The sequence below is a fragment of the Coturnix japonica genome, chromosome 5, assembly GCF_054131305.1.
Source record: "Coturnix japonica strain WE chromosome 5, WE-NBRP24, whole genome shotgun sequence".
Taxonomy (NCBI): Eukaryota; Metazoa; Chordata; class Aves; order Galliformes; family Phasianidae; genus Coturnix; species Coturnix japonica.
The window spans coordinates 8,172,387-8,199,026 of record NC_140667.1 but is presented as its reverse complement, the minus strand read 5'-3'; the positions used below and the strand labels follow the sequence as shown (position 1 = coordinate 8,199,026).

The 26,640-nt window shown below is 35.7% G+C and overlaps 1 protein-coding gene across 25 annotated transcripts in view; it reads right to left on the bottom strand.

Annotated features, from left to right (window-relative positions):
• SHANK2 (SH3 and multiple ankyrin repeat domains 2) overlaps nt 1-26,640 on the bottom strand; it is a 320,253-nt gene that overhangs the window by 120,038 nt on the left and 173,575 nt on the right. For 19 of the 25 annotated variants that reach the window (XM_085548205.1, XM_085548207.1, XM_085548210.1 and 16 more), the window contains 3 exons: nt 21,638-21,713; nt 3,546-3,628; nt 1,826-1,950 (listed from right to left, as the gene is read on the bottom strand). In XM_085548205.1, the coding sequence (XP_085404331.1) occupies nt 1,826-1,950; nt 3,546-3,628; nt 21,638-21,713 (284 nt within the window). Of the gene's footprint in view, nt 1-1,825; nt 1,951-3,545; nt 3,807-4,025; nt 4,372-21,637; nt 21,714-24,112; nt 24,214-26,640 lie in introns of those variants that run through there. The other 6 variants (XM_085548220.1, XM_085548221.1, XM_085548218.1 and 3 more) reach the window with 5 other exon arrangements.

Sequence of the window (26,640 nt, the reverse complement as noted above, 5' to 3'; positions counted from 1 at the left end):
AGCATGACAAACTAAATCCACCACTTATGGTAACCATGCTCTACAGCGTGGAGTACATTAAGATGTTACCAGTTCAGGGCAAGAAAGTAACCAACATCCCAGCAGTTTCTCCAACATAAAAGTCTCCCAAACCATCATTTCCCTGAATTCTCAAGATTATAACATCCTCTTAATTAAAAAGAAAAATTCAGAACAGAATAACCTGGTGTACACAAATTACAAAGAAATGGATTTGATTTGGATGTAACAATGTAGGTTTTTTTCAAAATTAATTACAAATATGCTGGCTTATTTGAAGTATGGATTAATGCCCTGATTCAGCAATACTTGTACATGCTTAACTGTTCTTCTAAGCTAAAGATAGGAGATTGTCTGGACAATTAATTTTAGTTCTCTCATTAGCAACAAAACCAGTAAACCTTCGAGCAGAATCAGGTATCCCAGATTTCTTTGATTCTCTCATTAATCTTTAAAAAAAAAATCACATGCACAGTTATCCTGTAATCCTCTCCATTAAGTTACATGTTACTCACCATTAAATCTATTTGTGAAATCAGCCTGTAAAACTCATACTTCCTACAGAATAAAAGCCTATCAAAAAATCAAAACCAAAGCTTTTTTTTCTTTCTTTCTTTTTCAAAGCCATAGTAAAAAAATTTTAGTTTTGAAAGCCTTCTTGCTCTTGAGTGTACCATTACAATCTGTAAGGTATTGTCTAACAGTTTGTTATATACACAAGTATATACAAGTATATAACAGTAAGAAAAAAGGCGCTGGCCAAAATGCACATCTATTTAAGAATCTGCAAAGCCTGTTCTTTCATTGTTACAATATGAAGCAGTACACCTATTTAAATTCAATCACCATGGAAGTTCATGCAGGCAACAAATGAAAACTGCACATTCTATTCTCCCCGGAATAGAAAAGCCAGCTCTGCAGAAATAAATGCTACAGTATCAGTAAATATTTAACAAAGCAGACATTTCCTGAAGGAAAAAAAAAAACAAAACCAAAACAGAACAGATCTTACGAACAAGATTCTGCTGATCCACCCTAAAAAAACCCTATTTTCAATGAACCACAACATCACTTTGTTGGTTATGAAGGAGTTGAATGGAAAGAGGGAGAAAATCCCAGACCATCATCTTGTTGCAGACTATTCAGTAACACTAGAAAGTGTTATTGCAACGAAACCTAACATCCCAACCAAAAATCCTCCAAAATTCAAAAGACAAAGACATCTTTTGTACGAATGAAGGCAATATTAAAATATGCCTCATAAAATTATATTGCAATCCACTTTGTGTGTGTGTGTGTGTGTGTGTATGGCTGCATTTACAATACACAGTTGTAAATATCTGATTTCAAGCCTGTCATTTGCTTTATCTTCACAACTTCCCAATAGCAAACCAATATTTATGACTTGAAGAATTAGTATCATAAGAAGTCACTAATTTTGGTGACTCTGTAAAAATATTTAGATTAGAGGACTGATAGCTTGGAATAAACACAGAAATTAAATTGAATTTGAATTCAATAATGCAAAGTAGTATCAAAATCTTCAGGTTTCTCTGCTACTGTATTCTCTCAAATGACAAAGAGAACAAACAGAAACTTCCCAAGTAAACTGAATATTGTTCTTTTTACTGCTTTTCTAAATGCTGCATGGGGTTTAAAAATAGAGAGGGTAAATAGTTACTGGTGTTAGTCCATGGAACTTGCTATTTCAGAAGCATCATACACTTTCTCCAAAGGAAATTCTATGAAAGGAAAAGCCACTCCTTCCAGAGCAGAGCACTAATAATTAGATGTCAGGATCTCCTACCTCGATCAAAAAGTCCCCGGTTCTCAGGCCAGCTTGCCATGCTACTCCCCCTTCATCCACAGATTCCAAGTACTGCAAAGCAGGAAAGGCTGGAGTTGGGGTGAATTCTTCAATTGGTGTGTCAGCTTTAGAAATAAATACCACATTAAAAAAGAAAGTTAGGAAATACTTCAAAATACCACTTAACTAAAGGCCTATTACCAGCCATTCAAATTTGTGATTGAAAATTGATGAGTGCTACAAGTAAGGGATTTTGCCACAAGGAATGTCATAATACTTAGAACAGAGTGCAATCTCTGTAAAAGCAATCCACAGGTCTTCAATTTAGAGAGAAAAACACATGCTTCTTTACTGGCACAGGCTAAATCAAGCAGTAGCTTGGCAATAGCTGGATTCTGAGCATTCCAGGATATTCAGTATGACTTCATGTAAACCTTTTGTATGTCCAGCAAAATGCTTCAAACTCTGGAAACACCCAACTACAAAGGAATTATGGACTGTAGACAGAAAAGAGCATTTGGCCAACCAAGGCAGGGAGGAGGGTGGATAGCAGGAGCAAAAAACAGAAGTCAGTTTTTTTTGTCTAGAAAAATTCTTTGTATATGTACAGAAAGCACTTCTTATGGAATGGGGGGACATCAGCCCTTGAACCAGCCATTCCTGTCTCTGTCACATACACAGACTAGCAGAAAAGTCCTTGGGTCTTTCACCTGAGGCGCCCTCACTGTTACAGTGAAAATTAGGGGAAAATAGTTGGGCTTGTACAGTCGGAGTAACCTCTGCTTGATGCACAGTCAACTCGTGGCAATGGGTTAACTAAAAGGTAGTTTTAACTGGCTTTCCTAGTAGGACTAAAAAACATTCATTTAATAAGAAAAGCATTTACAGCACTGAAAATCTACAGTGTCACTGGCTTGAAGGTACAGGAAGAGGGGGAGCAAAAATGATGTCCCAGGAATGAAGATAAGGAATATTATTCATGCTCAAGCAAGGCAAGGGAGAACCCATGGAATAATGGGGGGGACTAAGAGATGGGATGTACCATCATATATATCTTTTAAAATACAAAAGGAACAAACTGATCTGAAAGTTAAAAAGGAAAGCACTAAATAGAATGTTTTTTTTAACTCCTGACAATGCCATTATTTTAGATTTTAGTTTAGAGAAAAATAACGTGCAGTTTAATATATGAACAGCTTTTAAAATGAGCACACTACAGGCCATGCAACATACGTGCAGCTTCTGAAGATACAAAAAAAGATCATATTTTCATACTAAAACTGCACCAATGTCACCTTGCAGAAGATCCACACCTATTTTAAACAAAACATCACTCTTGTCTATTTCTATTCACAGACCTATTTAAACAGACTGTCATTTGAAATAAAGAAGCAGGTTTTATAAAGCAAGCAGGTTTCCCTTAGGTAAACTGCAGAACAAAGCAGATAAATGACAAAATATTACATATACCATCACAGTAAAAATACAGACAAAACTTTCTCCCCACAAAACGACTATACAGTGCTTCTCCTATGCAAAAATGCAAACTGCTTCAGACAGAAACCACTAAAATCTGTCTGAGTAGTACAGCATGCAGAGAATCCTGTTGTCTAGCAACCAAGTGCACCAAGAATAATTCCTGCTTATATTCAGAGATGTATAAATTTCTTCATGCCAGTGCACATCACACACACACACACACATACACAGAAGCACATACCTTTTGCCCCTCTGAGCACAAATCCAAATCCTTCATTGTCTTTTTTCTGCAGGACCACTGCCTTTTCTTCTATAATGCAGTCACTGTAGAGAGAATTCCGAGGATAGCGACCATTATTACATCCCTTCATCACCACTGTAGTAGCTGCTCCTCCAGTGTGCAGGTTCATCATCATCACAGCCCGTTAATCAAATAATATTGCAGTAACCAAGCATGGGAAAATATATACAAATAGCAGCGGAGGGAAGACAAAGACTAAGCCTGATGATAAAAGAGAACATGACAATGCAACTTAAAGAGAAGAAAAAAGGCAGAGAGGAAAAAGAAAGAAGAAAACATGCATGGTGGTTTGTATTCTATATGAATGACTGAATGAGCATGTGATCATGTAATCTGTGGGCTAGCTAGGACTCTAAAAGGAAAAAAAGTAAGTGAACTGAACGACAGTATCATTAATAAACTCCTCAATCGTGGATGTACCAGATGCATCTTCTAGTGAAGCCAAAATGAAACCAACCAGAAGAAAAATGAGGCAGCATTTTAAATTTAAAGATAAAATATTATGATTTTATATTAGCTAACTAAAAGGCACAAATATATTCTGAAAGCTATGCCTTGCATCAAAAGCCCTTTTTCAATCCTATTGAATGTTGCATGCTGCAAGAATCCCACATGATCATCTGACAGCCTACAATGCTAACAACGTGCAGCTGCCTTGGCGTCATCAAGCACAAATTTCCACAGCATCAAGAATCTGCATAATTGAAATAGTAACAAGGCATGCACAATCAGGAAAACACGTTTCTAAGGAATAATTCCTGTCTCCTGATCAACAATTAATATTATAAAACGAGACGATGCTTTAAAGGACTATTTATGTAAGCAGCATGCCCTTAAAGAGAAAGTAGCCTTAGGAATCTTTCTGTCATTGGATAAGAAAGAAGTAGACAGAGGAGAAAGAAATGCATAAATCCACATTAAAATGGGATCTCATATATAGAAAACAATCTGTAAAAGCTTTCAACTGTTTACAGTTTTTCATTAAACATTTGGCTACTAAAAATAAGCTAAAGGTAAAAAAAAAATCTAAAATGCATTTTTAGGTATAATTAGGCAGCACAGTGCAAGGGGTTAAATATTCATGAATCATTATGAATTATAAGCACTGAAGAAGACTGGTAAACTGGCTTTAAAACACAAAAGTATTAAATACAGGAAGAAGCATTAAACAAGTTTCATTTTCTTTGCCTTGATTTCTACTAACCAACTAAAGTTTCCACTGGTCTTGTGCAGAGTTTAGTCACTAAAGTACCCAGTGCACAATAAGAGACATTCAGCGCCATTAATAATTCAGAAGGGGAGGACCTTTTTACTTAAAGCTCTGAACAAAGGCAAGGATGATGAGATCAGGACACCAGTGGCCAGCCTCCAAACTCCAAATCTCTCACGCATCACAGACCACTCTTTTGGTGACTTTCCAAATCCAACTGAGTGATACAACTGCATGTTACTGCTGAAGTGGTGATGTAATTATGGTTTCCAAACTAGGCAGTATTTAAATGTTACTGAACAGAATAACGCTTGAGTTAAAGCCACCACAATGGAGACTTCAGCCTTCTGAGCAACAGATGACTTCCATAAATACCAACCCCTTTTGGACATTGCCTCTCATCTTACTGCTACTTACTTAATACAAGTAACTCTGAAAGTAATGCCCCCTATTTACTTCCAGCAAACATACAGCAAATTTTGAGCTACAAAACAGTATTTTTCAACACGGTCACCATCATTAGCTATGCATTTTTACCAATGGTGAACAGGAGTCTGCATACTGCACTTGTAAAAATGTGCATCAGCAGAAGAGACTCACAGTTTCACAGCTGCTATGGCAGCATTGTTGCTAGGAAAACGTTTCTCATGTAGTCCACATTTCATTGGCCAGAACAGATGGAAGTCTGAAGGCACCAATTCTGGACTACACTGTGGATGTCGTAGGACAGTCTACATGGTGACCCATGGTCTTTAAACTGGTATGGGGCCTAGTGCTATTGTGTTGTAAAAGCAAGGTTGGCTTTTTCTCTGGCTTGATTCTGAGATTTTGAGCTGTCAGCTTAACCAGCACCATGACGTCATGGTTAGAGTTCATGGTTTGTCCAGGTACTGGGAAATCCAAAAAGAATACTCCTTTCCTATCCCAAAAGAAAGTGCACATCACTATAAAGAATTTCCCTGTTGTAAGGCACAGATTCACATGGATGAGCTGATCAAGACATTCTTCATTTCATGGCGTGACAGCTGTGCATAGCCATCCAGAATGTGGCTGGTCTTTCACATCACTGTCACCACTGCTGAAATGCACCATCCACTGTCTCACTGTGCTCACATCCACTGTTTGATCTCCATAAATGTTCATCAAGCATTGATGAACGTCAATGGGTGCCATTTTTTCTCCATAGAGGAATTCAAAGACATACCTTTGCTTAATCTGCACTTCATGTTGGACATCGTGTAGTCAAACTGCAGTTATGCTGCCATCTGTCATATGGCAACAAAATGTAATTGAATATTGGTGGGAAGATTCAACCTTTACTGCCATACCACCAACATGCATCTCTGACACAGTGAGCCAACATAACAATATAGGAGGTATTACTTTCAGTGCAGCTCTTGTAATTTGGATGTTACCTCTTCTTACAAGGAATATTATTTCTATGATAATGATGTAATAAAAAATGTGCATTTCTCAAGAAAGCCAAAAACACTCCCGTTCATGGATACTGAGGTAAGATGGAATCTGCAACCCTCAGAGTATATATTATGTTATTGAAGCCCTCCAACAATATCCTCATTTTATAGAAACTTATACAGTCATACTGGCATACTGTATTAAATTCACTATCAGTTTTCAAGATGGGACACTGTACTTGGTCACTGAAGATCCAACAGTAAAGCTATCTTCAGAATTTTTCTTGACATTAACCAGATGACTAAGACCCATTTACTTCAAACATTCTTGGAAACAAGCAACAGCTTAATAGAAATTGGAAAGCTACTTTTGAGAACCTAAGCACAGCATGGATCATTAAAAGAAAAATCCTCCTCTCCTCTATCCAAAACCATCTCTCATTTGAGATAGTTAATGTAAAGACTTTGGAAGCCTATTATCTAGGTACCTTATTAAACTGCTCTGATTCTTTAATTTTTGTCAACAAAAACTAATTCAGAATATAATTCCTTAAAAAGCTGAAGTTCCAATAGAAATGATTTGAAAACTTCTTGGTGTGGTTCACCTGATCAATATTACACATCTATAAAAAGACCCAACAAACTTACAAAAACAAAACAAAACAAAAAACAAAAACAAAACACCACCAAGAAAAATCTAAGCTCCCTTCACAATCAATTCTCACTGGTATTTTTAAGGTATGCTCAATTAATCATAACATCAAGGATTGTTCAGATGAAAAATATGAAAAACATCTATGATTTTCTCTTCCCCTACAGCACATTTATTTTTACAACTAGCTAGTTTTATATCTCAATTTACACACTGCAAGTGGGAATACTAAACTGTTAGAAAGCTTTGTGTTTTACATACAAGTTAGAGGGCAAATGGAAAAGCAGAAGCACAACAAGAATATTTTGTAACAAAAGGTACAATTTGATCTCTACTGTTTGACAGAGTTTACTAATACACTGTTTCGGTGATGTACTACATGAGGAAAACCTTATCACAGCCTGTAAAGCAAAAATGTAGGTTTGAAAAATCAAATGTTTAGCCAATTTATGTAAAAGAATGTGATCTGCAATAATCTTATGTTGAGAACTGTTAAAAGTTGTTTAAGCCAAGTATAGAAAGCAAACTGATCCCTTATTCTGTTGTTGTAGAGCAAAGAACTAGGAGCAGAAAAGGATGAAAAACAAACATACACACACAAACCGAATTCACAACTTCCACAATCCTTCTGCCAGCAAGCTCCCTTGCACCTCTGAGGAAGGGAAGAACCAGAAAAATGTTTAACCTCTGACTACTTGCAATACTGATTTTTGTTTGCTTTTCCATGGCAGTGCTCCCAGATCTCAGTGTCAGACTGGACATCTGCACTGAAGACCTGTGGAAGAGATCTCTACCTGGTTCTGGCAGGCAAAGTGGAGCCAAATATAAAAGTAGGTCAATCTTTCTCACAACTAGTCTTGTTGGCAGCATTTCTTTGATATTGAAGGTGTTGCAAATATTCAGAAACAGAATGCATATAGGGTTTAGCTATCAGTGACAAACAAAGGAGACATTGTGTTGCAGAGGTCTCATGTTAAGCAGGAAAGTGTTTCTTCACAGATGCTTTAAACACAGTGATATCACCCTACGCTAAATTTCAGTACCTAAAATTCTTAAAATCAATTTCTATCCTATCTCAAACCAAAATGAAAAAGTTCCTATTCCATAGTTAAAGTATTCAGAACAATGCTTGTTTTATATTTTGGCAACAAAACAAGGAATTTTAAAACCAATTGCTCAGTATTTACATAGAGGACACATTACATTAACTTGGGTCTGTACAAGTCCAAGATTGTAAACGAAGTTAAATGCAAAATATATCCTATAAAATGTAGAATATTTCTTCATGAGGTACTGTGACAAACCTTAAACTTAAGGCTTTAAGCAAAAACTAAACACTAGAAAATACACATGTTCATCCATCTGTGTAGCTTTTTTAACATTTTAAGGCCAAAGAACTGTGCGCTGATGTCAGGTTTTCTATAATTTTATAGCCTTACAAATAGAGAAAGGGAAATAAAAAGATTGGTCAGACAAACACTTGTGATTTAAATTCAGCACTCATTCAACATTAAAAGCCATCATTTGTATAGACATTTGTGTAGAATTTTAAGATTCTGCTTTGCAAACAGCACAATCAGACAATGCCTGAGGTAGAAGTGTTAAATCCTTCATAAAGACACAAATAAAATAAGGGTTGAAGTGCTGATTCCTGATGGAAACAAAACCCATGAAACCTAGCTTCCATTTCATAAATAGAAAAACTGCACCCTATCTTAAAGCACAAATTACCCCAGAAACAAAAGTCAAAACACTAAAATACAGAGATGGAAACCAGAAGGACCATAGAATGTATTTAGGCTACTTTGTATTGCATGTACCATTGCAGATTTCCATCTGAAAAAAAAGAAGCCCATAGTGTACACTCTAGTGGAAATGACTGTCATTACCTGCAAACAGAAATAGTTACTTGGTATATTGTAAATCTTTCCCAAAGGTAGAGAAAAATAATTTAAAAGGGAATTATTTTCCTCATTCTCTCCAGTCGTGCAGCCCTTACAGACATAATTTAGTTTTAACAAAATGGGATAAGCTTTCCAAAGTAGAAAAGTTATCTAAGAGATCACATGTGAGATTCTGACAACCAGAGCTGCAGTCTAATGAGTAGACTTCTCAGCCTTACAAACTTCTGTTAGAGTCTTGCTTTGTCGATCAGTGAGAAGTTATCCTCACCAAGTCAACTTTCTTCAGTAGGCCAATGAAATAATTTTTTCTTCAAATCTTTTTTTCATGTCCTCTCCTCAGTACTCTTGAATTTTTATTTTTTTTATTAAAGATCTACTAAATACAGAGCTATCTACTGATTAGAAGAATTAGGTCCAACAACAGGTCCCTCTCCACCTTGAAAAGTCAAAGCCTCTTTTAAACTTTGCTAGATGCAATAAAAAATATCTACACCATTCCATAAATCTATATACAGTGTCTCAAAGCAATTGCACTACTTTTTTTTCAGGCTAACACAGTCAATGTATGGTAACCAGGTTCAGACCCATAGAAAGGTATTCCGGAATTCTATTCAAGAGGAGCTCTTCTGTTTTGATGGTCATTCCCTTTTAGAAGCACATAAAGAATTTCTTCTCTGAATACTTGCTTGTGGGGAGAAGTTACCAGTCCCAATACCATGTAAAATTTAAATACGGTGAACAGCAAATCTTACTCTAAGATGTAAGAAACTTCCAGTGGAAAAACTTTTCCTGCTACTGCTGGAAGGGGTCAACCTTACTATTTATAGTCACCTATTTTACCAACTCTGGGAAAATTGGCTAAGCCTAGTAATTAAGACCTTCAAGATTAATGAAAACTCTGTATCTGATTGCTCATTATTCTCAAACATTGATCATCCAGCTGATGGTCTTACAGAAAATCTTGCACAGCTCATGTAACACACAGAACACAAATTACTTGTTCAAGAGGTATTAGCTACAACAACAAGCATGTTTGTTTTTTTGTTGTTTTTTTTTTTGTTTGTTTTTTTTGCAGAGCAAATTGGAAAACACACGGATGGTCCTTCCCCACCTAACCCTCGTACAACCCAAACAGAAACAGCACAATGTAGTCAACCACACATTCAAACTTACAGAAAATTCTCTGTGATACCCTGCCGTCACATGCAGAGATTCCCCTATGTGATGACATCTTTGCTGCAATGCAATACAATTTGTATTAAAAACATTCTTATTTGGTAAAATATAGGTTTGAACAATAGCAGGTTATTATGCTACAGAAGAATGTACAACCTAATATCTTTTATATAATGTTTTCTTGTTTTTATCACAATGACGTTTTAAATAATCAATAATTTCTGCCTATTTTAGTGAAAAAAAACAGTTTTATTGTTTTTCAGAATATGCATCTGCTTTCTAAATTTTGTTTTCCTCAAATACTTCTAGTCTGCAAGAAGTACTTCTAGTACTTCTAGTATTCAGTAAAAATGCAACTTCATATTTTGTCCTGCCTTGTATAACTGATCAATCCTGCTAATATCATTGTGATCATATAAGAAGAGTCTAAATGATTTTCCTTTTAATACAGAACATTTGCTTACTGAGTTGAACAGAATGACATAGAAGAGCTGAAAACAGGGTCACCCTTTCTGATTTCAATATTTGAGGTCATGATATTCTGACAATAAAGTAGCTAAGTAAAAAGAGTTCTCCTGTTCTATGATGTCTTTTGACTTTCCCCTTCTTTCTCCTTGTTCCCCAAACCCACCATTTGTAGGAATTCACAGACATTTATTTACAAAGGGTATCGGGGCACAGACCTACTTTATTTTTCCACTGATCTACAATACCTAAAGTGGACCTAGACTGTAGTTAATTGTTTCCCAAAACAATATTCTCATTATCATGATGCAAAATTATCACACCAGTACAACATTTACTGATAAAATGGAATCAGAGGAATTGAACGCAATGTTTTGATGTACACTTGTCCATCCAAAAAAAAAGCTATTAAAGCCCTCAAAATGCTATTTAATGCATTCAAAATAATTATATTGGAGAATAATCACTGTTTCATCAGGCATTCACAGTGACAGGAGCTCTAAGTCACTTTGCTGTTTCACAAAAAAGCAATTATAAGATCAAGTCTGCATATGTATAATTTAAAGAGAAAAATAAGATTGTGTTTTAAAACTGAACATCTGAAAAGATAATCTGTGAAGATAATGGAATAATATGCTCAACACTGTATATGAATTCCAGCTTTTTTCCATGTTTGAATGTCATACCCATATTTCCTTGAGTTTGCTATGCTCAGGCCCCATAGAGGAATGGGAAAGGAAAAAAAGGTGCTTCAGTGGTACACCACATACCTCCACTACCTGTATTTGTCTTTCATGTCTCACATCTCTGTATCCCTTTATTTATTTTTCATCTCATGTATCATGCTTTCTTTATAGAGTTCACTATGAGTCCATCTGATTATGCTACATATCACCCATTGAAATTCATCTGTCAATTAATGCTAAACTGTAAGATGTCAGATGAGACCTATAGGCACATACTAAATTCCTATATTTCATGGGTCTCCATTGCATAACGACATCATTATAGATGATAGTAAAACCTGACAACATATATAACTTCCTCAACTTAAAAAGATGTTTCACGCTTTTGAATAAGTAATCAAGTTGTCTTTATTGGATTTTGAATACTTGACAACCTGTATAAAAAATGAACAGTGCTTCTCTAAGTTACCAAATAAACAAACAAAAAATCAGTTACGAAGTGATTTGATATGCCTTAGAAAGTTGGAAAGATTGTGCTGTTTTTTTCCAGCCCTATGATTGACAGAGTTGCCCAAAAGTTTAACCACAATTACAAGGAACAAGAGGCAATGTATTTTAAAAAGAACAGCAATGCTATATGCCTCCATGAGTTTATACTGTAACACATTATAAACATATACAGGTTTTAAAAAACCCCAAAACATTGAATTACATGACACAGAGAAGTTACGTATTTTTTTCTCAGTGTAGAAGCAGAGACTTTCTATATATCTTTGTATCAGTACACATTCTTTTAGTTAGTTTTAATTCAACTTAATATCACAATATTATATTCTTTGGGGTTTAGGAAAGTTTAGACAATCTGAAGCAATACCTGAGTTCCCTATTTACACCTTCACTTGCTGAGATGTAACCAGTAAAGTAGCATACAGACATGGACAAACAAAACAAAACAAAAAACAAAAGACAAAAAAAAAAAAAAAGAAAAAAGAAGAAGAAGTCAAAATCCACTTCCTGGAAATATAAATCATCCAGTAAGATCTCATTTTATTTTATGAAGAAATGTCAGGATAGGGTAAGAAGAAAAAAAAAACAAACTGTAAGGTCACAGTCCTACACTTGAATACAGTACAATGCATGGATATAGGCTTTTTATTATCATTATTATTATTTTTAAAAGAAAAGTTACTATTCTCTTGCATTTGTATTGGTAGGGAATAAAAAGCATGCCGGTGAGGAGGATGGCAAAATAAGATTTAAAAAAAAAAAAAAAGAAAGAAAAGCTTTGTTCCTTTATTTTAATTAACTTCATTTGTATTTAGAAATATAATAATAACAACACATGACAAAATGAAAACTAAACATGAAACATTTATGTAGGTGTAATTCTAGCACACAATACAAAGGTTTTATAATGTAGAGTCCTACCCTTCATACAGCTGCTCCATCAGTCACATTAGTCTTTTGGGTTGCAGCACACTCCACTTATACCTGATACTTAATGGCAATTTTCAGTTGTAATTATTAAGCCTGTGAGCAATCTGAGCCTGCAGCATGAAAATATTAATATTCATTGCTCATACTATGAGCCTTGAACAAATAAACAGACTAAACAAATATGTGCACGTAGCTAGAATACTTATCCTTGTTAGGACTGTGTTTGTCCACCCAAATCATTCGCAGTTCTAGCCTCTACTATTTATTGCAACCAAGGCACACAGAAAGGGGAATTTTCTCTCTAAGAATCCTTATAAAGCATTCACACAAAATGAGTAATTTTCACTATTAGTAACTATGCTACCTCTCTCCAAAGCTTTTATTTTAAACAATAATTTTTCAAATACTTCTGCTAGAGGTAGCCAGTATTCTTGCAGACAGCCACGGTAACAAGGAAAAATAACTTCAAGGTTAGCAAATAGGTCAAGTGAAAAAAAGGTAGAACCAGTGACGTCAGTCCAAATTTATTCAGATTCTAGATAATGGTGTGAATGTAGAAAAACATAACTATATATAACAATAACGAACTTCTCCAGCTGATGAAGCATTTTAACTAGTTCATAAAGTCTGATAATCAATCTCTATGCTTATCTCAGAGCTGGCACGCATCAAACAGGACTTTCCTCCCATTTTTATCTAATGCCAGAATGACATATGTACAGCCATGCTGGGTCAGATCCAACATCCTGCTTTTTTGCAAGGGCAAAACCAGAGAACGGTGCAAGAGCAGGACAAACACAATACTCCATCAGCTTCCAACAAAGCTAGACTACTTACTCCTTATAAACTCCCTGAAACAAATGTACCTTTTTCTTGTGCACTACTGTCATCGTGTTTTGGTACATTTCATGGTAATGCAAGGGGTTATATCAGCCTTTCTCAGGATCTCTTAAGTAGTGTTTCTAGAATACGCGTCTGTCAACATTCCTGACTTCAGTTTTAAACTTCAAATTAGTTTTAAAGAATCCCTTTGAGTTTCCATCATGCCCTGCTCTCTAGGAGTTATCCTCCTGCTGTCCTGCATTTCCTGGAAACTGACTGCAGCTGTAGCCACAAGAAATCTGAGTAACTCGACAGTTCACTTCAGTTTTGCAGACATGAGTATTTCACATAAAATCCCATTTTACATTTAATTTTAGCTTTAATTATCAGTGTTAAAATTCCTGTAAAATTTTATAACGCTTGAGTATGAGGTGTATGTTACAAGCAGGTTTGAAGTTCTGTCTCAAAACACAGAAAGTATTATCAACAGCATTGAGTGCTTTCCAAAAGCACTTTCCCATTTTTTTTCCTTCTCCAAAAGATTTAAGACAGCAAAGAATGAGAAATTTATATGTTCTAAGCTTTTCCTGTAAGGAATGTAAGGGAAGGTGTCAATTAGTGTTTAATTCACACAAATCTGTTTAAAAACCCTGGCTAATTACCATATTATTTTACAACCTCATTAACGTCAATATAGGAGGCAGCATCCTCACCTCTTTTCTGAAATACGTTCTCACCTCGCTTCATCTCTAATTACACTAAAGCCCTCAGTTACTGTTTATATTGTCTACTCTGAACTGTTTGCTTATATGCAAAAAAGTTTGAGAAATGCCCATCTTAGCAGTGCTCCTGTCTAACAGTTTCATAGTTTTCAGAAATTCTATCAAAAGATGATAGTTTATGGCTAGTTTAGTTCACAGCTTCGGTAGCAATAATAAAAAAAATCAAACATATGCCAGCTGATGAAGAGAAAGAATTCTGCTTTATTTAAACCAGCAATTACTCAATACTGTAGAACTGGAATCTCTCAATATTGCCCCCTTTTCTTGCTTGCTGGTTGTATTACAGCTTACTTTCTGGCAGCAAACAGTTTTATCCTGTAAGTACTGGAGGCAGTAGAAATTTTAGTTTAGCACTTCACCCTTAATTGGGTGACTAATTAAAGTTGCACTGAGTTTAATTTTAAGTGAATTTCAAAATTTATTAAATTTGAAGTGTTCACAGTACAGATATAAACCACCTCTGTTACAGCTGCAGCTGGTTCTGACAGTGCTGAACCTTCTAACCTTGGAACTGCTGGTTTAAAGCATAACACAAACTGCTCCACATATGCCCTAGTTTTTCACAGTAAATTTTCTGAACCTTCATTAATCTTCTGCTGGGAGTTTTTTCACAAAACCAGTTTTAGTGAAATGTTTCTCTCTTAAAAATAATCTCTTTGTCAATATATTTTAACAAAGGTTTTACTTTCAGCTAAAGATTTTTTCTCCAGAGAAGATGAAAGATGAAATGTTATGCCAGTGTGCATAGCCACCCCCAGCAAGATCAACAGCTATTCAGCTGGTAGATCTGCCAGTCATCCGCATCCGATACCCCCACTCGCATGCCCCAGCTTCTGAGGACTGAGCTAATCTGCCTCTTGGCAATGGAAGAGTAAGTTTCAAAAGACTTTGATAAAGAATTGTTCGATTTGTCAGGTTCTTGGCATTTATCAGCAACACAAGCTTCAGGTTTAAGTCAAAGCAGCCTATCATACATGGGACTAGTGTTCAGGTGTATACCCTGACACCAGCTATTGCTTGCTCTCTAGCAAGTCTGCCTTTATAAACTGGACAAGAGCAGAACCGCCAAAGAAAAGCAACTCCAGAACCTCAGTTTTATCCTAGAACAGAACAAAACTTCCTTCTCTCATCAGTCTTAATGTACTGTGTGATGAGAAAGCTTTACAGTGACGTCTTTCTAGTTTGATAATTTCTTTTTTTAACAGGAAAAAAGATGATGTCTGCCAGCCACCCTTAAAATTTGCCTTGTAGATCAAATTATGTAAGTGAAACAAATATTTGTTAAGTTCTGGCTGGAGGGAGGAAAAATGTGATTTAAATTATTGCTCCCTGTGAAGGAAAGACCACAGTTATTTGCTCCTTTGGACTGTCAAAACTTAAAAATGCATCACTTACAACATGCACCATATGTCAGCTTTTGCTCATCCAGTGACTAGGTGAGAGAAAGGTGGCCAAAGTTGTAGTGGAGCGTTGAATTAAAGGTCACACAGAGGAAGCAAAGTCATCACAGTGGAAACTGGGACGTGAGAACGTAAAACACTATTTCTAAGAAACTTAACTGTTCTCCTTTTCCCAGAAAAACAAACATTTAATCCCCTGTTTTCTTTTGCTCTATCCTTGCATGTAATTATGCTCCTGTATCTAACTAACCTAGTATCACACCCTCACAGTCTTTTCTTGTGTCCTCACCTTCTGTTATTTTCACTCTTTTTCCTCTGTGTATATATATATATATATACATACACACACATATATATATTACTTCTCTGTTCTCTTTAGAAAAGCTTTATTCCTCCCCATGTTCCCTCCTGCCCTCCAGCTGCTGGCCAGAGGAGTGACAGAGAACTTGAGTGCATCAAAGGCTCTATAAGAAATAGCCCATTACCAAATCATGGCCTTGACAAACAAGATCTTCTGTACCTAAGATTACATGGTTTAAATTTTAAAATTCAGAAGAGCTATGTATATTTCTTAACTTTCTTTTCTTGTTTTACCTCTAAAAATTTAGCCCATCTAGCCTAGAAAACATATCAAAAAATTTAAGTCACTGGTAGCAAAATCATTGGTTGTTAAAAGCAGGATCATTCTAAAGTGCTTTTAAAACAAACTTTACTATTAAGTTAGCAAAGAAGTTAAAAATGGACTTACCACTTTATGGAAACTTCCACTACTCACTGTGGAATATTGTACATAAGTGTAATTGTGGTAGATCTTAACATGCATTTTCATGCAATTATAGTACAGATTTGAATAAAGTGATATTACAGTTCAGATACATACACACATACACACCCTTTTTTCCCACTTATTTTAGCAATTACTTTAAATATTATCTGTAGTCACCAACATAAAAAACTCAGTCACAGCAGCATACAGTAGCAGCAAAGGCAAAGTGCAAAGTTGTTTATTAGCAAGTGAGATCATTTTCATTAGAAGTTAAATCACAGTAAATGAAAGACTTCACATGTTATATCTCCTCCTATCCCACAAAAAGCTGTGATGCCTTAATTATTGCTTAAACATATACTTAATTTCCCTAATTGTATTAAATTATATTCTTCATGTCGACGAGGCATAAAGCATTAAAAACGAGCTGCCCTTGTCTTTATACCTCACACATTAATGGAGCAGTTCAGCACTATCAGATTATTACACTCAAAGCAAACATATATTCATTCAGAATAGGCACCAGGCAAGCTCCCCAGATATCTTTAGAAATTAAATAACAATACACACAGGGGAAAAAAAAGTTTTCACACTTTGTTTTCCATAATTTGGTCTCTCTGTTTCTCAGTCTACAAGAACCAAGAGTATAATGAGCAGAGATCTTACGTCATTAAAATCTCAACATGCATTCAAATGTAAACACACCCACTACGTCATGTGAATATACACTACAAGTATAAGCATTTTCAGATTTTTTTTGCTACTATCTCTCTGACAAAGACTGAGCTTTAAATTAAAACATAGTGTTTGTTTCTTTCCATCAGAGAAAAGAAAACTAAGAATATTGTTTAAAATCTATTCCTGCAACAAATATACATATATACAGCATAATAATACTGTAAAATCAGCCTTTGAAAAAAATTATTATTACATGCTTTCACATGCGCTTCTTAATAGTGCTGTAGTATAAGCAGGTCATGAAAAGACACCAAGAAAACTTCTCCTGTGCAGTGATTAGTACCAGTTAAAGTGGTTGGGACTGTAAAGAAAGGGGAAGTCATGGAAGGAACATTAAACCTGAGATTTATATCATACACTTTGTAATGGCTTTGAAGCTGGCAATTCATTTATCTTATTGACTTTTGCTATTTCACTATTCTGCTGAAGGTAGCAAGCAGAGGATGCAATTAATGCAGTAGTAAAAGTTTCCTTGTGTATTGTAAAGTTCCCAGATCCATAAGGGCAACTGGATCATGTATTTCTACCAAATCTTGTTTGCAATCCTTACATATTATTGAAATTTCTCATATTATTTATGTCTATAGAGTAATAAAACTAAGTTACATTATCAACAATCAAATCATTTAAAAGGTAACTAATATTTAACATGTGAAATTGCACAGATAATTAATCTTACACATTTTAATTGACTTAATTTTGTCTTCCCTCTGATTTTCCTGAGTGAATAACTCCCTAACCTATCTTGATGGAATCAGTTCCCTCACTGCATGTTAAAAAGCAGATTAAAAATTATAATTTGTAAAGATCTATGATGATTTTCATTTAAATTTAAAAAAAATCAACGTCCATTCTATGTCTTGGTATTAATTTCTCTTATTAAACTGGAATTCACTAAGACTTCATGACAGAACTGGTTTAAAGCATACAAATAGTTTTTTGGAAGCTTCTTCTTTGCATGTGTACAATATTGCCCACTCAGCCTAGTCAAGACAGAAACAAACAAATATTATTCCAGGTTTCCCCTTACCTCCAACTCTCAAAAGCAGTGTCTCATGGTTGTTGGAACTACTGCTGAACACAAAAGCAGGGAAAGCCAAAAAACTCTAGGGTTGTGTCAGAGACGTTTTATCTATCTCCCTGCAGCTCCATTGGTGTATCTGCTTTTTGAGGCTATAAGACATGCTACCAAGTGGAGCCTCTAGCCTGGGGTTTGATGCCTTCTCTATTTCCTTGGGTTTGATGCTGCTCTCCAACCACTGCGGGCATGGGACTGTCTGTCTTTGCCATCTGGGATGCAGAAGGAAACTTTGGCAATCCCATTTTCCAGCTCAGCCTCTGGAGCTGAAGCCTGAGAAAAACATCCAGAGACATGTATATATTCCCATTTGTCCTAGAATAAGAGGCTTTATCCTCTCTCAAATGTCTGCAATAGCAACAAAGCCTATCCTCCCCTCCAGTGTTCATCTCTCTGAAAGGGATTAAACAAAACTGAAAGAAATCAGCTATTAAAAGTTTTTAATAAAACAGTGAAGAAATTGCTTTAAAGAAATGGCAGCAGAGGCAGCACATGACAGGTTCAAGAGGCAACATCATTTTTGCACAACAGAATGAATACATCCCATCAGCATTTAAGTTAGTTGATACATTAGACTCAGTTGTTTCAAAAATTATATTTGTATAATACTTAATGATTATTTGTACTGGCAAGGAAGCCTCACTGCCTTTCTGAACATTAGTAAGCACACTATCCATTTTCCTGGAGTATTAATTTATGGATAACTCATTTCTTATGCAAAGCTGAAATAGGATTTAATGAACTTTCATTACTCAAGTCACACATTTTCCTAAAGATGAAAAATGCCATGTACAATATATTTTCCTGCATGTGAATAAGCCTATTAATATAGATTTCTGAACAGAATATTTCTACTCAGCAGTTTTTGTCTTCCTGGGAGCAGGAAGGAGAAAGTGAGTGGAGAAGAGACTTTCCCTCACTCCTCCACATCTCTGGAAAGGAATTAAGTCAGATTTGCTAATACTTTGGTTTCAAAGCTCTTCTACACAATCAACCTCTAACAAATGTTTGTTAAAGCTTATCTGCGAGTAGTCACATCATTTTATTTCCCTGTATTCTTCAGAGTATAACAGAGAAAGTAATCAAAGCAGCATACCAGCTTGGAAATATCACGAATTGTTGTTAGTTTTACATCAGATTTGCCACTTTTAACACTCTCTCTATGAAGAAGTCCATGCTAGGAGTTAAATGTACTCAACATACTAACAAGACACACCAATCTTCTGTCAGACTTAAATACAAATTCTTTTTCTTTGCCACAATACATAAGCAACAGTAAAATAACCATTTAGATGTACAAAAAGCTGATTTACAGTCACAGTCTCAACTTCCTGCTATTGCATGTTTGCTATTGCAGTTTGAATAAAGAAAGTATCAGAACAGTGTTTCTCTTCTATGTGGTGTAAACACACCATGATGTGGATGAAGGAAGGTTACCTTGCAATGTGGCATATATTCTCTGTAGACACCTAGTCAAAGCAAATCATTATATGTGCCTCGGGAAAAATGTATTTCTTTTCTTTTTTGGAAACTCAGTCATCAATTTTTATTTTTTAATTTTTTTTCTTATATTATTATTAAAAAAATATATCTAAAATTAACATTTTTTAGTGAAGATAAAGATAATAAAATAAACTGTTGGACAGGTCTACCTTTCAGTTCTATTTCCTGAGTTTTGCCATTAACTCTACTTTCTCCTGCCTTTCCATTTCAATTTCAACTTGTACTGCTGGGCTACCATTATGCCTCTTCAAAATGGAATCCCTGGAATTCAGATTCTCTGTGGAAATGATTTTTCTCCAAAACTTTGCTTTACTCAGAAGCTGCCAAGACAACTCTGTTGCTTTCCCTTGTACTTCTCAGGCTATTACAAGATACTGATGTCAAAATCAGGAACAATTTTAAATAGACTTCAAATCTGATTACTCAGTGACTAGGCATGTATGAAATCTTTTCATTTTATCTGATCAACTTTCCTGCCTGGCTGTAGTCAGAATTAGGCAATGTAAATTTGTTAGAGCTTTGTTGTTGCATTACACAAACCAAGTACTTTAAGAGCAGAAAACAAAAAACTTTTTTTTCAAATGAAAACGTTTTTTGTTAGAAAGTTAAGACGGGTTCCCAAGTGGAACTATTTGGTATATATGAGGCAATGTCATATAGCCACAGCTTTTTGCTTTGCTGTAACACCTCTGTTAACAATGAAATACAGAGACAAGGCTATGGTTATAGAGTAATGATCAGACAATCTTGCAAAAAGCCATCTTGGCTCTCTGAAAACGAAAACTCTAACCAGTTCTCTTGCTCTGCAGAACATTTACATGTTTCATAGCACAGAATAATAACTCTTCTTGACAACTTTATCCTTATTAGACTATGTAGTCAATCACAACATTGTCCCACTGTGCAAAGCTCTGTTAACTTGGCTGATCACAGCAGGGCAATATGCAAGATGTGGAAATGGGATTTCTCTGCTCCACAGTAGCCAGAGCTGATGCCCTACAGCACAATGTGTACTGTAACAGGAATATCATACCTTCCAAGATGGGATAATCATATCTCACCCACAAGATTGTGGTTCTCCCACCAAACCTTCCCTCTCCATATGGCATTGCAATATTCCTTCAAATTACAACTCAATGGGACTAAAGCATTAGTATTTTCCAAATATTTACAGGCTGTAAGTAGCAGATGAGCAGTGGGTTCTCTGCCTTTCAGAGCTTTATGCACTGACCAGCAGGAACAGTATTTATTATTTATATATATAATATAACCACATGAAACTCTGCCATCACTGCTTTACACATTTCAGAGCTCTTCTCCTACAAAAAAGATGCCTTTCTTGAAAAGCTGTAATTAGGCAGTCAGGAGAAAATGTAAGAAATTCCAGTATGCCAGCACAATTTTCTCAAGACACCAACAGCTAACTTCCTACCAGAAGTTGGCTGTACATCCTATGTATGTACATGCAGGAGAAATAACCTGCTTTAAAATCATGAATACTCAGCAGAAACTAGAAAACAATATATCTAAATTCTAAGATTTCTAATATCCAACAGCCTAATTTCTGTTTAGGATCTAAGATATCATTCACAAAAATAAATCACAAAACTTTATGTTGGCTTTCCAGTCAGCAAGTATGAATCTTCAAACAGATAGAGAAAGCCTGATCTTGTGAAATATTGGACTTAAGTGCCCTTTGACTGTGGGAACAGCTAGAACATACAGCTTTTGTGAAATGCTGATCTCTTTCACTGCTCATAAAAACTTGGTGATATTTGTTATTATTTTGTTATTCAGGATTTTGTGAACCCGTCCCATAGGAAAAGAGTAGCACTTCTAAACCTTTTTCGCAAGGTTTAGAAGTAGAATGATATCTTAGAAGATCAGTTTAGCAATCCACTTTCCTTTTCCTCTCTAAAGTCTAAACTGTAAGTAACAATTAAATAAAACTCAGAAATGTTTTGTAAACAGATTGGAACCAAAAAGAAAAATTCTTACCTTGAAGCATCAAAGCTGTCATAGGATCCAACGGTATAGTGTCTAAACAGTTTCTTTGTTCTATCTGTTCGTGTTTCTGCATAAAAAAGGGGGGAACATTCAGTAGTATTCCTTTAGTTTATAATCAAGCATTGCTTTCACTAGCAATTTCAAAGTTGATTTTCTGCTATATGTCAATAAACAAAAATTACAATGAATTAATATGGTCTCTAAGAGTTTTGAAGAAATTTTGACATTTGAGTTGAAATATTCTTTTACCATATCATATGCACCAAGTGAATAAATCTGCAAATATTACGTATCATATTATTTCTAAGTTTGAATGTTCCATCCCCATTCTCAGGGGTAAAAACATTCTTGGACTAAGAGGCAAAACAAAAGAAGAAAGAAACAAAAAATAAAACAAGAGAAGCAATTCAGTTTGGAAAGGTTGAAAAGTAGCAAAAAAAAAAAAAAAAGAAAAGAAAAAAAGCAAATGAGTATTTTTTTTTGTTTAAACACTCACATGCAACACAAGAAATGAAAGTATATTCAATCATTATATTATCCAGATAAAGAAAAGGGTAAGGGGAAAAGTAGCTGCCCATCAACTGATTTCATCAATCAAATAAATAATGCTATAAGAGCTGTACTATCATTATACAGCAAAAGCAAACAATACAACTGTGGGACAAAGGATTAACAAATATAGAAAAAAAACCATATTTTGAAAATAGGACAACAAAAAAATATGATACAACAACACATCCAAAAAAAGGCATTTAAAATCTCAAATACATTAAAACTTGATACTCATCCTCTTCTTAAGAAAAAGACCAAACAAACAAACAAACAAAACCAAAATGAAATATCCATATCCCATATCCAGTGGCTGCAATATTACATCAATATATTATGACCATGAAATTTATTTTCACAAATATTTCTACAATCAGACTGGCCAATATCAATTCTGGTTTAGTACAGGTCTAACAGTGTAGTTTAGAATAGTACTTATAGAATGGCAGATAACAGAGTTAAACATATATCTTTCGCAGAAAAATGCTCTCCTATTTTTTGACTGGCTATCTTGAAAAGCACCAATCAAGCATATGTCAAAGATACAGATGCTACTACAGTATTTGTTTTCTTCTGCTTATGCAGCAAATATCAGAACCTGAAAGGTTTACAGTGAAAGGCTACCACAAAATGCATTTCTAAATAATACCTTCAGGGAAGGGAAAAAAATATTGTACAGGAAGTATGTAATTTTTTGTCATATTCTTCTTCAGAATGACAGGAAAACATATATTTACTACCAATAGCAGCATTCGTACAGAATAAAACTTAAACAAAAAAAAAAAGAGAGCATGGAATATATTTGGTAGCTTTATGATTGTCATTCAGAAAGTGTCAATTTTCTAATTCTGCCTTTGCAACAGTAACCACTGAGTCATTAAGGCTGGAAAAGACCCAAGATCACCAAACCCAGCCAGCAACCCATCCCCACTAATGCCTGCTGACCATGTCCCTCAGTGCCTGCATATTTCTTGCACCATCTCCCTGGGCAGGCTGTTCCAAATTTGCTCGAAAGCAAAATTTGCCTGGAAATCTTGTGACAACTTCTCAGGACACTGAAAATTGGATGTCTCTGTACTGAACACTGCTTCTTCTGCGCATATGTAACCGGGTGCTTTATTGCACAGCTGAGATGTCTCCTTTTTCCCCTACAATTAAAAAAGGGCATGTATATCTTCCTCATTTATCTGATCAGAAGGGAAGTGTCTTCATCTGCTTTGAAGGCTTAAACATTTCAAAAATATTATTTAATCATGAGGGGCATATTTCCTCCATGTTAATTATCTATGCAAATTCTGAAAATTTAACAGATGTTTATGTGGTCTGAACAACCAGTTCTAGATGTAGTAAATTCACAGCATTTGTACAGAACAGCCTTATGGATATCTAGGGTATTCATTTTTTCCTCAGAAACTTATACTTAGTATGGTCCCTTTGTCTTTTGCGTTATCATCTGAGGGAAGACAGTTATGCAGAAACTACATTTTTAGAGGAAGGAAAAAGTCTTAGGTAAATACAGGTTGGTTCTCAAATGCCATCAAATTATTAGACTAACAGACATCAAAAATCACATTGAAAATGTTCTGGTTTAGCTTGTGACCATGAAATTCTCATCTGTATGGCCCAGGAGTTTTTCACTGGAGGACTTTCTGGTTCAGTCCAAACAAATTTTCTTAGTTCTCCAAGCCAGTCAAAGCCCTTGAGGTACACCATATCTATGTCACAACTTTTATGGATATTAAACATTACTCTGAGATGTAGTGCTGTCAGATGACCAAGTGCTGGCCTGCAGGGAGAAAAAAATACATCAAAGCAGGATGGCAGGCTTTAAACACAGTCAAGGAGCACAGTACAGAAGAAAGCACTGGGGGACAGAGTTTGGGAAAACAAAATTGACAAAAAGGCCTCTTTCCTTACTTTAATCAGTACAGCTGACTCTTAACTGGATTGTGGGACTTCAATATATTCCCAGCTGGAGACATAAATAGGAGTACACACTCAATACAGAGGAATTATGGCTGAAAATACACATGCAGTTGGCAGCTGGCTGACAGAGTAAGCAAGTTACTTCTTCATACTGATGCAATAATTTCCAGGATACACGAGGGGCTGTACTACAAATATAAAACAACAACAAAATAAATCAGAAACATATTCAAATTTTGTGTAGATCAGCCAGCATCCTTTCTACAGGATAGTCAGAGGGAAAAACTCCCAATTACAGTATTAATCCTATAAGATAGTCTTATTTATGCATATTCAGTCCCTTCGTCACTCACTTCCAAGCAGTATTTACTGCCAAATACACCTTTCTTTTATCCCAGACTCCAACTCCTGCTGCCAAAAAGGACCCAGTTTGCAGCAGGACCCACCTGATGCCTATCTAGGTACAACAACAGTTCTACTAGGCAGCGCGTCAGCTGAAGTGCTGCAGGACACCTCGTTGTCTTTCACAGGGTAAGAGCTGTAAGAGAAGTGATCAGCAGCATTACCCAAGGCTACATGACAGCTGCTTAAAGAGATCTGTCTTTGAAGTAGCTCACTGTAGGTCTGTATCTCTCAATATGTTGTATGAGGTTCTGTGAATGTTATGGGTCACACCTTTGTTGCTATATTTACAAAGTTAGCTTCAAAAATCAAATTCTTGCTGTGACATGAAGAAAAAATATCTGCATAAAATCTGTTTCTCATCAAGCAACGTTATTTTTTACAACATACAAAAACTCAAACTATTATCAGGAGTCATGAACAGAAACATAGAAAAACATAAACCTGGATTCCATTAGTTTACCACTGTCCTGTTTTCAGAAGTTTGCTAAAAATACTTAAAGTAACAGGGTATGATGAAGAATTTTTTGTTGCACTTCATGCCACTGCTTGAGCCTTGTGGAACCAGATGTTTCTTCTGCAGCAACTGTTTTCCACAGTGTGATATCTTAGTGATATTAGCAAACACAAATTTTGTGTGGGAGTGGGAAGAAAGATGCTGTAAGGCAGATAGCTTTGTTCAGCTACTCAGTATTGCCAAGCCAGCACTCTTAAGCTGAGGCTTGCATCTGCTCCCTGTCACTCGCGGTCCTCTACCTTCCCCCACCTCTTTGTGTGCAATTGCGTTCATAGGGATTTTTTGGGAGCTTATTAGCTTCACAAATCCCTGAACTCAAGGCTAAGTGGTATTTAATTGGCTTCCTTCCCTAAACCCCAACTAAGATTCCAGTCTGTCTTATCACGCAGCATAAATACAAATGACATCTATAAGGGAAAAGGGTTGAGAATTTGTCATCATAATGAACAGTATGATGGGGGGGGGGGGGGGAAGGGGGGGGCGGGAAGGGCACTTAAGAGGGTCCTGTTCTGAATTCAAGCCAGAGTTGCGCAGTAAATAGGTGCTATAGCATTAAGTGGTTACTTTCAGGTTTCAGTGGATTTGCATGCATTCTTACATTCCTTCAGTTTTCTGACTTTTAAACAGAGTATTTTGCAGCAATTTTGGCCAGCCCAAGGCTAGTAACTCTATCTATCACTACTGCTGGTGTCCCTTAAGGATACCTTGAAGGATTTCTTTTTAAACTTGCTTATGGTCAGATGAGAAGGAATAGCAAGAAGACAAAGGACAAGGTCTAGAAAAACATTATTTAATAATATGCATATTCCTGCATCATTACCAAGATGAACATCTCTCACCACAGCCAAAAGTTACTGCAAGAAATTGGATAAGACCAAAAGTTACTCTAGGAGGCAGAACAAAAAAAAAGGAGCACTGATGTATCATTCGAGATTTCTATACTTCTTGAGAAGTCTACATTTTACTAGAGTGACTCCAATATGATTTTTTCTATTATCTTCAGTTGGCTACAAGACATTCTCAGTACAGGCCTTTGCCATGTCTAGGCTAGAGCAACAGGACATACCTGGGCATCAAGCACTGGGTTAGGGTCATGGCTAACAACGCTGTCCTCAAAGTGATGCACTGATGTTCACAGACTAAAGGCCATTTTCTGCAAAAGCAAGGCCTTCTCTACAGCTACAAAAAATATCTTCCGTAAGAGCATATCATCTCCTTACTTTCTGTTACAAAAAAAAAAAAAAAAAAGTCCATAAACCACCTAAGAGACTTTCTTTGCCTCAATTAATAAGCCATCTAGGAGCAATGTGAGCCATAGTATAGAGAACCAGAAAAAGGAAGAAAGTAACGTGGCCAGTTTTTTCTTGGTCTATTCATCACTGAAGCAAACGGAGTTGCAGCAGACATAAGCACTTTGCACTGTATATTGGTGGTAATACAAAGAATAAAGACTTAGCTTTTTCTTTATAAGAATTTTTTATTGTTGTGGAGATCTCAGTAACAGTGAGATTCAAATCCTATCATTCTAAATATAATCTATAGGGTCAAACAAGGGTGATCACTATGAAGATGAAGGAATGATACATCCTCCTTCTCCCAC